At 41.9% G+C, this 18755-nt stretch overlaps 1 protein-coding gene across 1 annotated transcript in view; it reads left to right on the top strand.

Annotated features, from left to right (window-relative positions):
* Positions 1-18755, top strand: part of UGGT2 (UDP-glucose glycoprotein glucosyltransferase 2) — a 287095-nt gene that overhangs the window by 153056 nt on the left and 115284 nt on the right. Inside the window, exons 21-22 of the mRNA XM_048853522.2 lie at positions 2368-2574; positions 6307-6438. Coding sequence (XP_048709479.2) covers positions 2368-2574; positions 6307-6438 — 339 coding nt within the window. The remainder of the gene's footprint in view (positions 1-2367; positions 2575-6306; positions 6439-18755) is intronic.

Below are 18755 nucleotides of genomic sequence, written 5' to 3'. Positions count from 1 at the left end.
CTGTAGGTCCCCTACTTATACCTCTGTACTCCTTTTATTCTCTTTCTCCTTTCTTATGCCAAATTGGGGCTGGTCTGTCTGGGCGACGCCAGCTCTCGCAAGAGTAGTTTACACTTGCAAGGGAGAGAAACAATAAGTGTCGACCACTGGACATTTTCTTTTATCAGGGTAAATATTTTCCCACCTAGGATGTTGGTGTGTGTGCATCACGCTATTTAGTAGGGGCTAAGAGCCATGTCTGTCACAGGGCCTCTGCCTGCTGTGAGCTTAATCCTTGTATCTGTTCCCAGAGGCACATTGTAGCAGCACACCTGTGCTTTTCACAGCTTCAAAGGCTGTGCTGGAATATATGTTAAGTGCCCTGTTTTGGCTTCCTCCTGTGTTTCCAGCAATGCTGGTCTGAGGGGGGGTGGGGGGGGCTGGCTGTCTGGCTACAATCCCACAACTCAAATACATGAAATACTATTAAAAATACCAAACTAACTAACAAAAAATTCCACATGGGAGATGCTGTAGTTGACTAGGAGAGGGATTGATCTGGATAAATCCCCTTTTCTGTATGAATCATTCAGTCTAGTGGTGTTCAAAATTTTCAGCCTGATGGCCAAACATATTGTTTCAAAAGGTCAAGGAACTGCATCAGTACTTTGGGGAAGATTCTCTGCCCTGTTCCAATCCTTTGACTCCATTCAGGAAAGCACAAGGGGAGTGGAAACCATCACCAAGTGGAGTCCTTTAGAGCAATGGTGGGCAGCCTGTGGGTAATCTGCTGGCGGGCTGCGAGGCAATTTGTTTACATTGACCGTCCACAGGCACGGCTGCTCACAGCTCCCAGGGGGCCACAGTTCGCCGCTCCCGGCAAATGGGAGCTGTGGGAAGCGGCGGCCAGCCTGCGCAGCTTCCCGCAGCTTCCATTGGCCAGGAATGGCAAACCACAGCCATTGGGAGCAGCCGATGGCCGTGCCTGTGGACGGTCAATGTAAACAAACTGTCCTGCGGCCTGCCAGCAGATTATCCTGATGGGCCGCGGGTTGCCCACCGCTGCCTGAGAGGATGTGGAGCTGGCATAAGCAGCTGCTACACCTCACTCCTCACAGTCCCTGGCATAAGGGGCATCAGAGGTAGGGAGTGAGAGTGGCCAGAATGTGTTGCTCTCCTCCTATCCTAGCTGGAGTATGGCCACTTGGGCATTTCCTTTTTGAAATCACAGGGTACAGTTCAGGATACACATTTATAATTAATAATCAAATACAGATTTTCTTTTTAACACAGTCAAGGGCTACAATTTAGAGCCTCAGAGGCCACAATTTGAATGCCACTGATTTAATCCTTTACTGCAATACATTTCATTTGCTTCTCCTTGATTTTAGAGGACAAGAAAGTCACCTGATCAGCCTGTACTTACTCACTCCTATCTAAAGAATAATTTCTTATCAGTCTCTTCCTCCATAGCCTTGTGTGTCATCACTGTCTTTAATAAGTATTTAAGATTTTCTTTCTGATTTATTATCAAAATTCAGGGGATAATTAAGTGAAATTTTTCCAGTTTATTCTCTGCTGAAGTTAAATCTTCCAGAGAAATTTGAGAAAATCCATTGAGCCATTTTTGAAAGTTATGCAAGTGAAATATGGCATATAATTAACACTAATTAAAATGTCCTCCCTACTGAACTGTCAGAGTAGCCAAAAGTAGTCATTCCATGAAGAATATCTTGTATTTAAAATGTTTGTTCCAGGGTAAATATCTGCCTACTCGCTGCCTTTTCTATTGCTAACTGAAAGTCTAAGTTTAGCAGTCACACATATATTTTTCATTAAAACTAATAGCCAAAAATAAACACTCTAAGGCAGTGGTTCTCAACCACTGGTAGGTGTACTGCTTGGGGTACACAGAGGTCTTCCAGGGGGTATGTCAGCTCATCTAGATATTTGCCTAGTTTTTCAACAGGCTACATAAAAAGAATTAGCGAAGTGAGTACAAACTAAAATTTCATATAGACAATGAATTGTTTATATTGCTGTGTATATTATTATATGGTAAGTATCACACTGAAATGTAAGTAGAATATTTACATTCCAATCTATTTATTTTATAATTATATGGTAAAAATGAGAAATAAGCAAGTGCTGTGACACTTTTTTGTATTTTTGTCTGATTTTGTAAGCAAGTAGTTTTTAAGTGAGGTGAAACTTGGGGTTTGCAGGACAAATCAGACTCCTGAAAGGGGTACTGTAGTCTGGAACGGTTGAGAACCACTGTTCTAAGGATATTTCACTGCACAGACAACTAAGATGATAAATAGTTAACATCAGGTGTGAGCAGATTAAATTATGAGATTGTAATTATATATTTTTCTTTGTCTGCAGAAAACAAGCAGTCATACGCGGCTTGGGATTGTGAACAATCCAATATCAAAAATAACGGAAGATAACACGGCTATTGCAAGGGCAATTTTGACCGCCTTTTTAACACAGAAAAACAGCAGCTTAAAAAGTTTCCTAAGTAAGATAGCTAAGGAGGAGACAGCAAAAGCCCTTGCTAGAGGAACTAAAATTAAGAAATTGCTTGTTTCGGTCAGTAAAAAACATTTTATTAAATAATAGTCACTTGATGTATTTATATAAACTATTGCTCATTACTTTTTTTCTTTTCATAGATACTTTACTTCATTATATGGTAGGTGGCACATTTCTAGCTGAGAATAGCTTCCTATTGCCTGGTGTCATAAAGCATGGGTCAAAAAAAGTGATTTTAACCATAAAATAATTGTTCTTAAGTACAGTTACTGGGGTATGTTGTTTGTATTTTGAAAGATCTTTCTATTATGAAAAATAATAAAACACAATTTACTGAACAATGTGGCTATCAGGTCATTGAGAGCCAAATAGCTCTAGTCATCACTGATTTTTTTAAAGCCATTTCTTGATTTGCACTTTTTAAACACTAAATTTGGAACTCCTATGTGAAAGAATTATCAGCTTAATCCAAAAGTTACCTTACTTCTGTTGTAAACATTGAGTATTGAATTTATTGAGCAATGATTAAGGTTAAGATTTTTTCGTGGTTATTTTTAGTAAAAGTCACAGACAGGTCGCAGACAATAAACAAAAATTCACAGGAGTCTGTGACCTGTCCGTGACTTTTACCAAAAAGAACTGCCGGGTGGGAGAGAGGAAGGAGAGGGAGAAGAATGACAGCTAGACCTCCATGGTGGGGGCAACTGACAGCCCAAGCCCCACTGTCATGGGTTGTGGGGAGATATAACCCTGGCTCCAGCCCCGGCCAAAGTCACAGGACTGGAGTGCACAGTCCTGCCTCCAGCCGCAGGATGGGGGCACACAGCTCCAGTTCCAGCCACAGCTGCGTAGCAGGGGTGCACAACTCTGGCCGCAACTGGGGCAGGGTAGGGGGGTGCACAGTCCTGGCCTTGACTGCAGCCACTGACAGCTGAAGCCAAAGAAGTCATGGAGATCTGGTAAAGTCACGGAATCTGCGACTTCTGCGACTAAATCATATCCTTAGCAATGATAGTGATGATCTTCATGGACTGATGCAACTGCAATTAAAAAGAGCTTCAATTATTTAACTTCCAGCAATCATTTTCCATGTCTGTTTACCTTAAAGCAGGGAAAGTACATTAATGTGTTTAAAATGTTTTCTTATATTATTACTGACTTGAAACACAGTCAGCAATTCAGAGTGAGAGGTCACTTGTATGGTAGATGTTAGCCACCAAGTAACAGCTGCAGACTACAATGCTGGTTTCAAAAACAGCTATGTACTTCAATATTATTAATTAGGAAAGCTGTTCAAGAATATATTTGGAAGTTCTTCAAATGGCCTCTGTATATTTCCATTTATGGGATGCATTGATTGTATGCTCCTTAGGCAGTGGAACTTCAACTTGCAGTGCCTGTTGGAGTGCTTATGCCCCCTTCACATCTCCCCTCAGCATTAGCAGACATTTTGAATGTGAGGCTATATAAATGGATGTGGCATTCTGGCCACCTCAGTTCCTTTCTGCCATGCCCAGGAACAGCTCCGTGATTTGGCTGAGGTCTGGTCTTCAGTACCTTTTTATGATTAGAACTGTGGTTCTTTGAGATGTTATTGTCAGTGCGGATCCCATGACCCACCCACCATCCCTTCTTTTGTGGTGCTCAACAATACGGGCTTCAAATTTTGAGGGAACTGAAGAAACATCTTTGTTGTCCTGCCCTTGATGCCTTTGTACAGGAGTGTGAGAAAACACAGGGCACATACATGGTCCCAATGGAAACTGTTATAAAAAAACCAACATGAGGCTTATGGCCACCTAGAATGAGATCCATACAAACTACATCTTGAAGAACCAGTTACTTAAGTAACCATTATTTCCCAATGTGCTTCAGCTCTTCAGAGGAGTCTTGTGTCCCTTTTTCCAGACTTACACCCCCCAGAAAGGACAAGTTTCTCATCTGGGCTTGTGTTCACTCCACCTCATGATGTGGGTGATAGAATTTTAATGGCTACAGAGTGGACTTGTTCTGTAGATGTGTAAAGGTTTTTACCTAATAACAGGAAAGGGTCTACACATGCATGTTATATTAGCAAATGAAAAAGGGTTTTATTATGAGCAGATAATAATAATATTGTTCCACATATGGCACCAGTTCAGTCCATATTAGGTAATTTACTATATATGAAATCTGCTTATCTTTTGTTATCTTGTATGTGGTTACACTAATCTGCATTGTATTTGGGTATTGATAAATCACTGTTTACTCAAGTTTTGGTTAAGAAGTTTCTTAAAGAATTATTTAACCTTTATCTTCCAATTAAAGTCCGTACACCTTTTTGAAACCTTCATTTGGTTCTTTTTCACTTCATAAAACAGCCTTTTGAGCCAATGAGTGAATGTTCTTTTTTTAGTTGTCTATTAAGACAGTTTTCATAATGGCTATTACTTGAGCAACAAGAGTCTGAACTACAAGCATGAATGGCTGACCCATAATTCACAGTTTTTATGAAGATAAAGTAGTATTAGGCCCTCACCTCACCCAAAATTCTTGCCTAAGATGGTTACTGACTTTCATATGAGTCAGTCTGTCAATTTACCTATACTTTTCCTGAGATCACATAGTCATCAGGTCAGTCTAAATTGCATACCCTAGATGCAAAATGACATTAGCCTGCTGTCTGAACAGAACTAAAGAGTTTAGACAACCTAGACTTTTTGTCTCTTATTCGGGTAGTAAAAAAGGCCAAGTGTTACTGCACAGTTTCTAAGTGTGTTAGAGTGTATATTCATGAGTCTTATAAATTAGTAATAATCTCTTCCCCAGAAGGGAATAAGGTCCAATTCCACTAAAGTCAAAGAAGTGCCTATGGCATTTAAAAGACCTGTCCCACTTATTGAAATATGTAAGGCTGCAACATGGAGTTCCATCCATACTTTTACTAAACATAATCCTCTAAATTTGGCGTCAAGATCAGGTGCTAGATTTGGCAGGCCAGTTCTTTAATCACTTTTTAATTGGGAATCCATGTAATGGGATTACTGAAAGCTAAACTATCCCAGGAGTGGGAATATGCAGAAGCTACACAAAGAAGAAATTAATATTACTCACCTGTATCCAGACCCTGCATATGTATACAGCCACACCTTACCCCTGTTTCTCTGAGTCCTGATTTCCAAACAGGACCTGAGGGAGATGCAGAAGGAACTGAGGTGGCTGGAGTGCTATGCCTCCTTTTATGGCACTCCATCAGGCACTGCTAATTAAAATGTCACCCTCTAAACTGCACCTGATCAGCTCATCCTACAAGTGTGAATACGTAGAGTCCAGTTCGAAGAACTGCAGTTACAAGTGAGTAACTATCATTTTTGTTGTTGAGAAATTTTATTTTTCCCCTTCATAATCCATTTTTTCTGATTAAGAGCGCAAGATAGGGTAAATAAACAGAATAGTGGACTTTATTGCAAGATTCGTGATTCTTTATGTGACAGTGTTCTGAGCACTTCCTGGTCAAAAAGTGCTTAAACTCAGGCTCAGCCTGGCTCTTCTGTTGTGCTGTTGCTCAAGGAGAAAGACGTACAAATTAGTTGCTTGGGAGAGACACAGAGGAATGTAGATATGTAGGGCTTCACTCCCAGGGTTATATGACTGGTCTGAAGCTAAGGCTGGAGGAGTTCTCTCTTGCTTTTATCTTGTTTAGAGTTTTGTTATAAACAGTCTGAAGAAAACCCTGGCTGACTATCACTGTATTTTGTTTTTGCTGAATCTGGCCACAATCTTACACATTACACATTTCTTCTGCTTTAGGGAATGGATGACAGTACTTTTGAGAAGAAATACAACACTATAGGAATGGATATAATTCAAACTCACCAAATGTTCTGTCAAGAAGTTCTTAAACTGCTTCCTGGGCAAATGGCTGTTGTCAGCAATGGGAGGGTAAGTAAAAAAACAGTCCATTTTCTTATTCTCCATGTATGTTCTCTTCCTCTCCTTGAACTTTTATGTAATGCTAAGGTGTCAAGGTTCCTCCCCCACTCTGAACTCTAGGGTACAGATGTGGGGACCTGCATGAAAACCTCCTAAGCTTACTTTTACCAGCTTAGGTTAAAACTTCCCCAAGGTACAAATTAATTTTATCCTTTGTCCTTGGAATATCCACTGCCACCACCAAACTCTAACCGGGTTTACTGGGAAACCCAGTTTGGACACGTCTTTCCCCCAAAAATCCTCCCAACCCTTCCACCCCACTTCCTGGGAAAGGTTTGGTAAAAATCCTCACCAACTTGCATAGGTGACCACAGACCCAAACCCTTGGATCTGAGAACAATGAAAAAGCATTCAGTTTTCTTACAAGAAGACTTTTAATAGAAATAGAAGTAAAGGAATCACCCCTGTAAAATCAGGATGGTAGATACCTTACAGGGTAATTAGATTCAAAACAGAGAGAATCCCTCTAGGCAAAACCTTGAGTTACAAAAAAGACACACAGACAGAAATAGTTATTCTATTCAGCACAATTCTTTTCTCAGCCATTTAAAGAAATCATAATCTAACACATACCTAGTTAGATTACTTACTAAAGTTCTAAGACTCCATTCCTGTTCTATCCCCGGCAAAAGCAGCATATAGACAGACACAGACCCTTTGTTTCTCTCCCTCCTCCCAGCTTTTGAAAGTATCTTGTCTCCTCATTGGTCATTTTGGTCAGGTGCCAGCGAGGTTACCTTTAGCTTCTTAACCCTTTACAGGTGAGAGGATTTTTCCTCTGGCCAGGAGGGATTTTGAAGGGGTTTACCCTTCCCTTTATATTTATGACATAAGGTAATGTATATTACTTTCTTACTCTCCACAGTGTGGCTAGAATGTATACTCGCTTTTGCTTGTTTTTTCTGTAGTTCTTTATTACGGATTTCATTTGCAGTCATTAACTACTCAGGAACATAGGATATGCCATGCTGGAATTGACCAGGCGTCCATCCGGTTCAGTATCTTCTTTTCTGACAGTGTCCAGATATGTGAAAAGAATATGTGAGAAACTCTGCGATAGTAGTTATTGGATCACCTGCCTCCAGGGAAGGTTTCCTCCAAACTCCAATAGTTAGAGGTTGTCTTATGCCATAGTGTGAGGGTTTATATCCCTTCCAAAATTCTTTTATAAAAATGTGTATTTGTATAACTTGCTCAACAGTTCTCAGTCTGAGGTTTTTAAATATTCTGGAGGCTATCAAAAGGCCATGGAGGCCCAACCACTGCCATTCTTTTTTAGTTTTCTTAATATGAGTAGGTTTGGAAATTTGAGTCTTTTCTGTGCCTGCGGGACTTCTTGTTTTTATCCTTCATTTCTTTCAAATTGTTATTGTAAAAAGATTTTATTAGTAGTGCTAGATGGTAGTTGCCTCTGAAGCAGTAGCTAGATCTGTGACTTCCCTCTTGTCCGGAGAGAGATAGTGGAAGGTCCTCTCATGGATCAGTAACTGATTAAAAGACAGAAAACAAAGGGTAGGAATAAATGGTCAGTTTTCAGAATGGAAAGAGGTAAATAGTGGTGTCCCCCAGGGGTCTGTACTGGGAACAGTGTTGTTCCATGTATTCATAAATTATCTGGAAAAAGCGGTAAACAGTGAGGTGACAAAATTTTCAGATGATACAAAATTATTTGAGATAGTTAAGTCCAAAGCAGACTGTGAAGAGTTACAAAGGGATCTCACAAGACTGGGTGACTGGGTAACCTGTGGCAGATGAAATTCAATGTTGATAAATGCAAAGTAGTGCACATTAGAAAACATAATCCCAACTATGCATACAAAATGATTTGGTCTAAATCAGCTATTACCACTCAAGAAAGAGATCTTGGAATCATTGTGGATAATTCTCTGAAAAGATCTGTTCAGTGTGCAGTGGCAGTCAAAAAAGCTAACAGAATGTTAGGAGCTATTAGGAAAGGAATAGATGATAAGACAGAAAATATCATAATGCCACTACATAAATCCATGGTATGCGTACATCTAGAATACTGTATGCAGTTCTGGTCAGCTCATCTCATAAAATATATATTAGAATTGGAAAGGTACAGAGAAGGGCAACAAAAATGATTAAGGGTATAGAGCTTCTGTAAGAGGAAAGATTAAAAAGACTGGTACTTTTCATCTGACTAAGGGGAGATGATAGAGGTCTATAAAATCATGACTGCTGTGGAGAAAGTGAATAAGGAAGTATTATTTACTCCTTCACTAACATAATAATCCAGATCACTCAATAAAATTAATAGTCAGCAGGTTTCAAACAAACAAAAGGTAGTATTTCTTCAGACACCACACAGGCAACCTGTGGAACTCATTGCCATTGGATGCTGTGAAGGCCAAAACTATAACGGGGTTCAAAAGAGAATTAAATAAGTTCATGGAGAATCGGTCCATCAGTGGCTCTGAGCCAAGATGGTTAGGGATGCAACCCCATACTTTGGAATTCCTTAGCCTCTGATTGCCAGAAGCTAGGAGTGGATGACGGGATGGATCACTTGATGATTGCCTGTTCTGTTCATTCCCTCTGAAGCATTCCTTACACTGGCCACTGTTGGAAGACAGGAAACTGGGCTAAATGGACCATTGGTCTGACCCAGTGTGGTAGTTCTTCAAGACTGTATTCTCTTCTGATGTGCAGGTAAGAGAAGATCTTTCCTTTGAAGAGGAAGGATTGTCAGGTAACAAAACTGATGAGACCATCGCAAGGTCAGTTGCAACGTCTGTGGTGCTATCACTACCTGCCTTAAAGAAGAGATTATCTTTTTTTGGGCTTCTGCCACCAGACACAATACACTAGTACCCAAGTCCTTTCTTTTGTTCAGAGGAGATATCAGTCTCATCCTCAGCAATCCTATCTAGCTATCAATAGCCATCTCAAACATAAAACAGGAAGACAGATCTCTTCGTCAGAGGATAAGTCTCAACTTCAGCCTCCTGTTCTCAATTTTGACAGATTTGTTGGTAGCACAGAACCAGTGGCCCAGCCATACCACTTCTCTTGCACACTGTGACACTTAAATCCATTTTGTATATAGAAATAATTAGTATTTTCATGTAGCTAGTATAGTTAGTGTGATTTTTTGTATTAATTTAATGCCTGTTAGTTTGAAAAATAAATAAAGAAATAGATAACCTTTTAGAAATAGGGACTTCCCCAGTACCATCATTTAGCTGAGGTGACTGATGTGATGTCCTTAGGCTTCAAAACTTGTCCCTCTTGTGATGCAGCTGAAAGATGTAACTCTTTTGCCTTAGAGAGGGGCATATCCCCAATAGGTGCTCCATCTGCTGTTCCTTTTCTAAGAGGACATGGAAGGCAAGAAAAACTAGCCTTAGATTATTTCTCATGAAGCGTTTGATGAGAACCTCTTCACAACTGATGGGGATGATGTCATCTATCTGCTGCCCCAACCGGGAAAACCGAGAAGTCTGCTGCTTGCCAGGAGCTAGGATTCACGATGTGACAGAGAGACTGCCAAGACTTATCAAGCCCTCAGATTGCTACCCCTTCCTGCTTCTCCACGTGGGCACCCATGATACTGCCAAGAATGACCTTGAGCGGATCACTGCGGACTACGTGGCTCTGGGAAGAAGGATAAAGGAGTTTGAGGCGCAAGTGGTCTTCTCGTCCATCCTCCCCCTGGAAGGAAAAGGCCTGGGTAGAGACCATCGAATCGTGGAAGTCAACGAATGGCTACGCAGGTGGTGTCAGAGAGAAGGCTTTGGATTCTTTGATCACAGGATGGTGCTCCAAGGAGGAGGAGTGCTAGGCAGAGACGGGCTCCACCTAACGAAGAGAGGGAAGAGCATCTTCGCAAGCAGGCTGGCTAACCTAGTGAGGAGGGCTTTAAACTAGGTTCACCAGGGGAGGGAGACCAAAGCCCTGAGGTAAGTGGGGAAGTGGGATACCAGGAGGAAGCATGAGCAGGAGTGCATGAGAGGGCAGGGGTCCTGCCTCATACTGAGAAAGAGGGATGATCAGAAAGTTATCTCAAGTGCCTATACACAAATGTAAGAAGCCTGGGAAACAAGCAGGGAGACCTGGAAGTCCTGGCACAGTCAAGGAATTCTGATGTGATTGGAATAACAGATGCTTGGTGGGAAAGCTCCCATGACTGGAGTACTGTCATGGATGGATATAAACTGTTCAGGAAGGACAGGCAGGGCAGAAAAGGTGGGGGAGTTGCACTGTATGTAAGGGAGCAGTATAACTGCTCAGAGCTCAAGTATGAAACTGCAGAAAAACCTGAGAGTCTCTGGATTAAGTTTAGAAGTGTGAGCAACAAGGGTGATGTTGTGGTGGGAGTCTGCTATAGACCACCAGACCAGGGGGATGAGATGGACGAGGCTTTCTTCCGGCAACTCGCGGAAGTTCTAGATCGCAGGCCCTGATTCTCATGGGAGACGTCAGTCACCCTGATATCTGCTGGGAGAGCAATACAGCGGTGCACAGACAATCCAGGAAGTTTTTGGAAAGGGTAGGGGATAATTTCCTGGTGCAAGTGCTGGAGGAACCAACTAGGGGCGGAGCTCTTCTTGACCTGCTGCTCTCAAACCGGAAAGAATTAGTAGGGGAAGCTAAAGTGGATGGGAACCTGGGAGGCAGTGACCATGAGATGGTCGAGTTCAGGATCCTGACACAGGGAAGAAAGGAGAGCAGCAGAATACAGACCCTGGACTTCAGAAAAACAGACTTTGACTCCCTCAGGGAACGGATGGGCAGGATCCCCTGGGAGAATAACATGAGGGGGAAAGGAGTCCAGGAGAGCTGGCTGTATTTTAAAGAATCCTTATTGTGGTTACAGGGACAAACCATCCCAATGTGTAGAAAGAATAGTAAATATGGCAGGCGACCAGCTTGGCTTAACAGTGAAATCCTTGCTGATCTTGAACACAAAAAAGAAGCTTACAAGAAGTGGAAGATTGGACAAATGACCAGGGAAGAGTATAAAAATATTGTATGGGCATGCAGGAGTGAAATCACAAAGGCCAAATCACACCTGAAGTTGCAGCTAGCAAGTGATGTTAAGAGTAAGAAGAAGGGTTTCTTCAGGTATGTTAGCAACAAGAAGAAAGTCAAGGAAAGTGTGGGCCCCTTACTGAATGAGGGAGGCAACCTAGTGACAGAGGATGTGGAAAAAGCTAATGTACTCAATGCTTTTTTTGCCTCTGTCTTCACGAACAAGGTCAGCTCCCAGACTGCTGCACTGGGCAGCACAGCATGGGGAGGAGGTGACCAGCCCGCTGTGGAGAAAGAAGTGGTTCGGGACTATTTAGAAAAGCTGGACGAGCACAAGTCCATGGGGCCGGATGCGCTGCATCCGAGAGTGCTAAAGGAGTGGGCGGATGTGATTGGCCATTATCTTTGAAAACTCATGGCGATCGGGGGAAGTCCTAGAAGACTGGAAAAAGGCTAATGTAGTGCCCATTTTTAAAAAAGGGAAGGAGGAGGATCCTGGGAACTAAAGGCCAGTCAGCGTCACCTCAGTCCCCAGAAAAATCATGGAGCAGGTCCTCAAGGAATCAATTCTGAAACACTTAGAGGAGAGGAAAGTGATCAGGAACAGTCAGCATGGATTCACCAAGGGCAAGTCATGCCTGACTCATCTAATTGCCTTCTATGACGAGATAACTAGCTCTGTGGATGAAGGGAAAGCAGTGGACGTGTTGTTCCTTGACTTTAGCAAAGCTTTTGACACTGTCTCCCACAGTATTCTTGCCAGCAAGTTCATAGAATCATAGAATATAAGGGTTGGAAGGGACCCCAGAAGGTCATCTAGTCCAACCCCCTGCTCGAAGCAGGACCAAATCCCAGTTAAATCATCCCAGCCAGGGCTTTGTCAAGCCTGACCTTAAAAACCTCTAAGGAAGGAGATTCTACCACCTCCCTAGGTAACGCATTCCAGTGTTTCACCACCCTCTTAGTGAAAAAGTTTTTCCTAATATCCAATCTAAACCTCCCCCACTGCAACTTGAGACCATTACTCCTCGTTCTGTCATCTGCTACCATTGAGAACAGTCTAGAGCCATCCTCTTTGGAACCCCCTTTCAGGTAGTTGAAAGCAGCTATCAAATCCCCCCTCATTCTTCTCTTCTGCAGGCTAAACAATCCCAGCTCCCTCAGCCTCTCCTCATAACTCATGTGTTCCAGACCCCTAATCATTTTTGTTGCCCTTCGCTGGACTCTCTCCAATTTATCCACATCCTTCTTGAAGTGTGGGGCCCAAAACTGGACACAGTACTCCAGATGAGGCCTCACCAATGTCGAATAGAGGGGAACGATCACGTCCCTCGATCTGCTCGCTATGCCCCTACTTATACATCCCAAAATGCCATTGGCCTTCTTGGCAACAAGGGCACACTGCTGACTCATATCCAGCTTCTCGTCCACTGTCACCCCTAGGTCCTTTTCCGCAGAACTGCTGCCTAGCCATTCGGTCCCTAGTCTGTAGCTGTGCATTGGGTTCTTCCGTCCTAAGTGCAGGACCCTGCACTTATCCTTATTGAACCTCATCAGATTTCTTTTGGCCCAACCCTCCAATAGGAGGGTTAAAGAAGTATGGGCTGGATGAATGGACTATAAGGTGGATAGAAAGCTGGCTAGATTGTCGGGTTCAACGGGTAGTGATCAATGGCTCCATGTCTAGTTGGCAGCCAGTACCAAGTGGAGTGCCCCAAGGGTCGGTCCTGGGGCCAGTTTTGTTCAATATCTTCATAAATGATCTGGAGGATGGTGTGGATTGCACCCTCAGCAAGTTTGCAAATGACACTAAACTGAGAGGAGAGGTAGATACACTGGAAGGTAGGGATAGGATACAGAGGGCCCTAGACAAATTAGAGGATTGGGCCAAAAGAAATCTGATGAGGTTCAACAAGGACAAGTGCAGAGTCCTGCAATTAGGACGGATGAATCCCATGCATCGCTACAGACTAGGGACCGAATGGCTCGGCAGCAGTTCTGGAGAAAAATACCTAGGGGTTACAGTGGACGAGATGCTGGATATGAGTCAACAGTGTGCCCTTGTTGCCAAGAAGGCCAATGGCATTTTGGGATGTATAAGTAGGGGCATTGCCAGCAGATCGAGGGACATGATCGTTCCCCTCTATTCGACATTGGTGAGGCCTCATATGGAGTACTGTGTCCAGTTTTGAGCCCCACACTACAAGAAGGATGTGGAAAAATTGGAGTGAGTCCAGTGGAGGGCAACAAAAATGATTAGGGGACTGGAACACATGACTTATGAGGAGAGGCTGAGGGACTGGGATTGTTTAGTCTGCGGAAGAGAAGAATGAGGGGGGATTTGATAGTTGCTTTCAGCTACCTGAAAGGGGGTTCCAAAGAGGATGGATCTAGACTGTTCTCAGTGGTAGCTGATGACAGTACAAGGGGTAATGGTCTCAAGTTGCAGTGAGGGAGGTTTAGGTTGTATATTAGGAAAAACTTTTTCACTAGGAGGGTGGTGAAGCACTGGAATGCATTCCCTAGGGAGGTGGTGGAATCTCCTTCCTTAGATATTTTTAAGGTCAGGCTTGACAAAGCCCTGGCTAGGATGAATTAGTTGGGGATTGGTCCTGCTTTGAGCAGGGGGTTGGACTAGATGACCTCCTGAGGTCCCTTCCAACCCCGATATTCTGTGATTGTATGAAAAAAGGGCCTAGCAGACTTGAACAGCCATTATAATTGAGTGCTCCTTTGAGTTGTTGCTCAGATCTGAGCTCCCATGCTCACTCTTCAAAGACGTCTCAATCTACTGAGACCAGCAGAGCATCTAAGTCATTCTATACCCAGTCATTTGAAAGGAATAGGAAGAAATATGGTTCCCACCACGAGCACAGGCCTAGTTCTTTCCTTTGTCTTTGGCGTCTCATAAAGAGAGACACAGATCTTCTCAGACTACTCAGTCAAAAGATGGTTCATGGTTCAAATTGGGTCCTTCTGACAACCTGACAGAACCAGTCACCAAGCAATGGTACCATCTGAAGTAGAGCACCATCCTTTGCCTTGTATGATCCATTGGTACCAACCTTGGTGCACTTGATGCCAGAGACCCTGGCACCCACACTTCCAGTGCTGATCATTATGGTATGGTTGCTCCCTGCATCAACCCTCTCAACACCAAAGTTTTTCTTGGTACTGAACAATTTGATGGTTACTGCACAGCTTGAGTCACCACTACTGTCTATGACTATGAGAGTGCCCTTTATGGTACTACGTGCCAACACTGCTACAGTACCAAACACCTCTTCAGGGACCACAAGGAGACAGTCTCTAGCTCAGCCTGTGACTCCTGTTAGGGTAGCCTCACCACAGCTACCACTGGAAGCACAGCAGGGAGGCATCCCCTACCTGGTTGCCTTGGTCCCATTCATATGAACTCTACTGGTGAGGCAGGGAGTCTGGGACCTGGTGCTATAGACAAAGGCCTGAGAAATCTAAGAACAGTCGTCATGGTTGTGATCCCTAGTCCCTTAATCCTATCTTGTACAATCTTGGCCCTACTGAGTTCCTTGGGGCATGCACCTGGCAAGGGAACTGACTTCTACTGCCTCCTCTAAGCCTAGATCTCTGTTTGGGATACAAGTATTAATTTAGAGATAGAACCTAGTAGCTCTGAAATAGTTTAGTAAATTACCTTTGCCCTCTGGAGAGAGAGTTGTATGCTGTATATGAGTTTTATTACAAATTAATAAAGAGAGCAAACTTAAAATCAATTAAACTTCTAACTAATTAAGAATTAAACAGCACAATTATCAAGTCAAAATTACAGTTGGAATTGAGGTAATAAATCAGGAATTTGACAGTAACATGGAATGAAACCAGCAATTGACCAAATCATTGGTTGAACACAGCGAAGAATAAATCATGAAGTTGACATAGTATATGATCAATTCTTATACATACATACCTGGAAATCTAAAGTGGCAAGGTTGATATTTACTAGGTGAGTTTTACTTTCTCAACTAATTTATCTCTCCTGTATTAGAGTGATTAACAACCCACAAATTTCCTTGCTAGGATAGAGTAGTTTTACTCAGGCATTCTTTTATAGCCCAGAGTAATGCAATCTGTTTTAAAATAGGATTTACTTAAAATTTGGATACACAACATACATTCTCATTCAACATTAAAAAGTGTTAGACTGGTTCGTTAGGTAAAAAGGTTCCATTTTAAGTCACTTTCCAAAGAGGATCTGCCCTTCAAATACTTGGATCTCAGGGGCAATAGTTATTCATTAATTTAGTGTGCAATTTTACTTAGATTAGGCAACCATTGATTCACTGGCTCATGGTGTACACGTAAGAGGTCTAGTCAAGTGCTTGATGAATCCGCTTATGGCTGACAAGCCCCAATTAAAGAGCGACACAGCTTGTTACAAATTTCACAGCTCCGTGTGTTGTCTGAGTTGGAGTCCAAGAATACAGGACGCTGCTTTCTTCTTTCTCACTTTGCTTCCGTCCTCTGGACAAAAGCTGCTTCATGTTCAGCTGCACCCAGTGCCAGATATTCCCTCAAGATTGGGTGGGATTCTGCGTACTACTCCCAGCTTTCTACACTGATGTTGAACGACTTCATATTATTTTTGTATACATTTTAGTACCGCCGTAAAAGGCAGCCCTGCTTTCTAGAGCCATCTCAAATCTTGTTGTGCAAAATATCATTAGCAATAGAGTCTCCTCCCATTCTCCTGACAGGACTGTGCCATTGCAACCTTCTCTTCTTGATAGTAGTTTCTAAGTGTGTTAGTCCTGCATGCTACAGCACCTCTGTGTTTGGTATTTTGTCTTCCCACTGTATTTCCAGGATCTTGTGCAGACATCTCATGTGGAAGCTGTTCAGTCTCCTGATGAGTCTAGCATATGTAGTCCACATTTCTGAACAATGAAGCGGGGATGACAGCACACAAGTCTCGTAGCTTCGCATCTTCACCTCAGTTCATAGTTTGCTGTTATTCCATGCACGTTTCTGTAATAGCCTGAAATTCTTAGCTGCTTTTCCAGTTCAGTTAATCAGTTCAGTCTGAAGGTCAAGATTCCTGCTAATCATAGAACCCAAGGGTCAAAAGCTGTTGACAACTCCACGAGATTTACCCTCCAGAGTGATGTCAGGCATTGGTTCTTCCACCCTGTGATAGATGATTACAGTTTTCTTGAAACTAATTGTCAACCTGAAGCCCTTGCATGATGCAGAAAATCTACCCAAGAGATTTGCAGGAAAGATTGACTGTGGGCAACCAATGCCGTATCATCCGCAAACTTGAAATCTCTCAGAACCAGCTCTTTCACCTTGTTTTTCGCTCTAAACTATGCAGTGTAGAACAAGCCGCCATCTAGTCTAGTTCGAAAATAAATGCCATCATTGCTGTCTTTAAATGCATGAAGAAGCAGGAATGAAAAGTAGATGTTAGAAAGCATGGGGGCTAAGACACACTCCTGTTTCACCCTTTGTTAATGTCGAACGCATTTGATTCTGTGTTTTCATGCACTACAGTTGCCCTCATACCTTGATGTAATGAACAAATGATGTTCAGTTTTACTTGGAAAGATGACAAAAAATGGTGGTGTTGGGTTCTGTGTGCATCTCTCAATGATTTCAATACCAAACTTCCTCAGTTAATAAGAAAAAACACCTTTTATTTTTCTATCTACCAGCCCTGCAAACTCATCATGGAATCTTAAAATCATGCTAGTGTCTCTCTGGCTCATGCATCATACCAGTATTACAAAATTTGGCCTAAACAATTTGCAAGCCAAAATCAGTCTTCATTTATACCAGTGCAACATCACCAAGATACGATGAGAGCATTGCAAATGTCTACTTTAGATTTACTGATATATTTTTACAATAACTTTTCACAGTGGAGTTCTTCTTCAAAGTTAATGAGTGATGATTATTTGAAATTAATTCAACTATTTAACTCTTTTAGATATAGTTGTAACACATTTAGAAACTGTTCTTGACTGGAAAAGTATTATGTCATTTTCTTGGGATTTTTGCTAGAAAACCACAAAGATTTTTAAAAGAAATTTAAATTTTCAGGATAATAACATGACTATTTCTGAGCTCTTTACTTTTTTTTTTCTAAGACAATAGGGAGAAGTTTGCATACTGTGCAAATGGGTTTGAACAGTAATTAACAAGCTATTTCATAAGTTAGTATATTTTGTCTTATCGGCATAACTTGTGTAAAAAAAGGTGTACAGGTATAACTGAGAGCAAACTTTGGTTCTGAAATTGGAACCTAGCAAACAATTATGTTGATACAAGTCAAAATAGAATGCAGTCCTGTAAGCAGCTTGACTTACTGCTGTAGTGCCCCCAGTCATCATAGCATGGCATTGCAAGGGTCTTAGTCTATAGCACCTCCTGTGATGCCCTCCTGTGATGTCCTGTCACTGACTATGTGTTTCATGGCCTAGCCCTCCAGCCCAGGTCATTTCTCTCTATTTCTATCCCCTTCTGAGGTACAACAGTCCAAAAACAATGAAAACTTTATTTAGTCACTAATGTCCAAAGATGACCCTAAGTGCACATAGCAATAAGATATATTGAATAAGACTATGCAGTTTTTCAGAATCACTTTCCTGACCAAAAGGGCACTTTACATTTCTCTCTTTTTTCAATCAATTATTGTCATTGATGTTTTATTTAAGAATAATAGAATGAAATCCTGTCCCCATAAGTCAGTGGCAAAACTCTCATTTCAACTCCCATTGCCTTTTCAACTGTTTCCTAAAACGAAATTGAAAAATTTTGTACTTTTGCCATAATGTTTTTACAGTTCAATCCAAAACCCATTGAAATCAACCGAGAGACTCCCGCTGACCATAGTGGCTTTGGTTCGGCCCTTCTTGCTACTTAATCTTCTGGAAACATTACCTGTCCATTTACTTCTGCTTCCACTGAGACTGGATAACTGAAACTTATTTTCTTTATAGAAAAGTGTGTGTGTGTGTGTGTGTTTGTGTAATATATTCATATTCTTATAATGTTTGGCATGTGTACAATAGAACGTATTGATTTCCCAATTTTTTTTAAACAACTGTGCACACCAATACACTAAAATAGTTCTGATGTAGGACACAATGAAGGTGTTATAGGATTTAACAACTAAGCACAAGGCAGGATCATGGTGGTTTGTGTTCAAATTTTGCACTTTTTTCTTTGAGCTTTTATTTAAAAGGAGCTTATGTTGCCGAATAATACATTTCTGTAAATAGGCATGTATACTG

The sequence above is a fragment of the Caretta caretta genome, chromosome 1 (genome assembly GCF_965140235.1).
Source record: "Caretta caretta isolate rCarCar2 chromosome 1, rCarCar1.hap1, whole genome shotgun sequence".
Lineage (NCBI taxonomy): Eukaryota > Metazoa > Chordata > Testudines > Cheloniidae > Caretta > Caretta caretta.
Note: the sequence above shows the minus strand (reverse complement) of the source record. Positions and strands in the feature narration are given on the sequence as shown.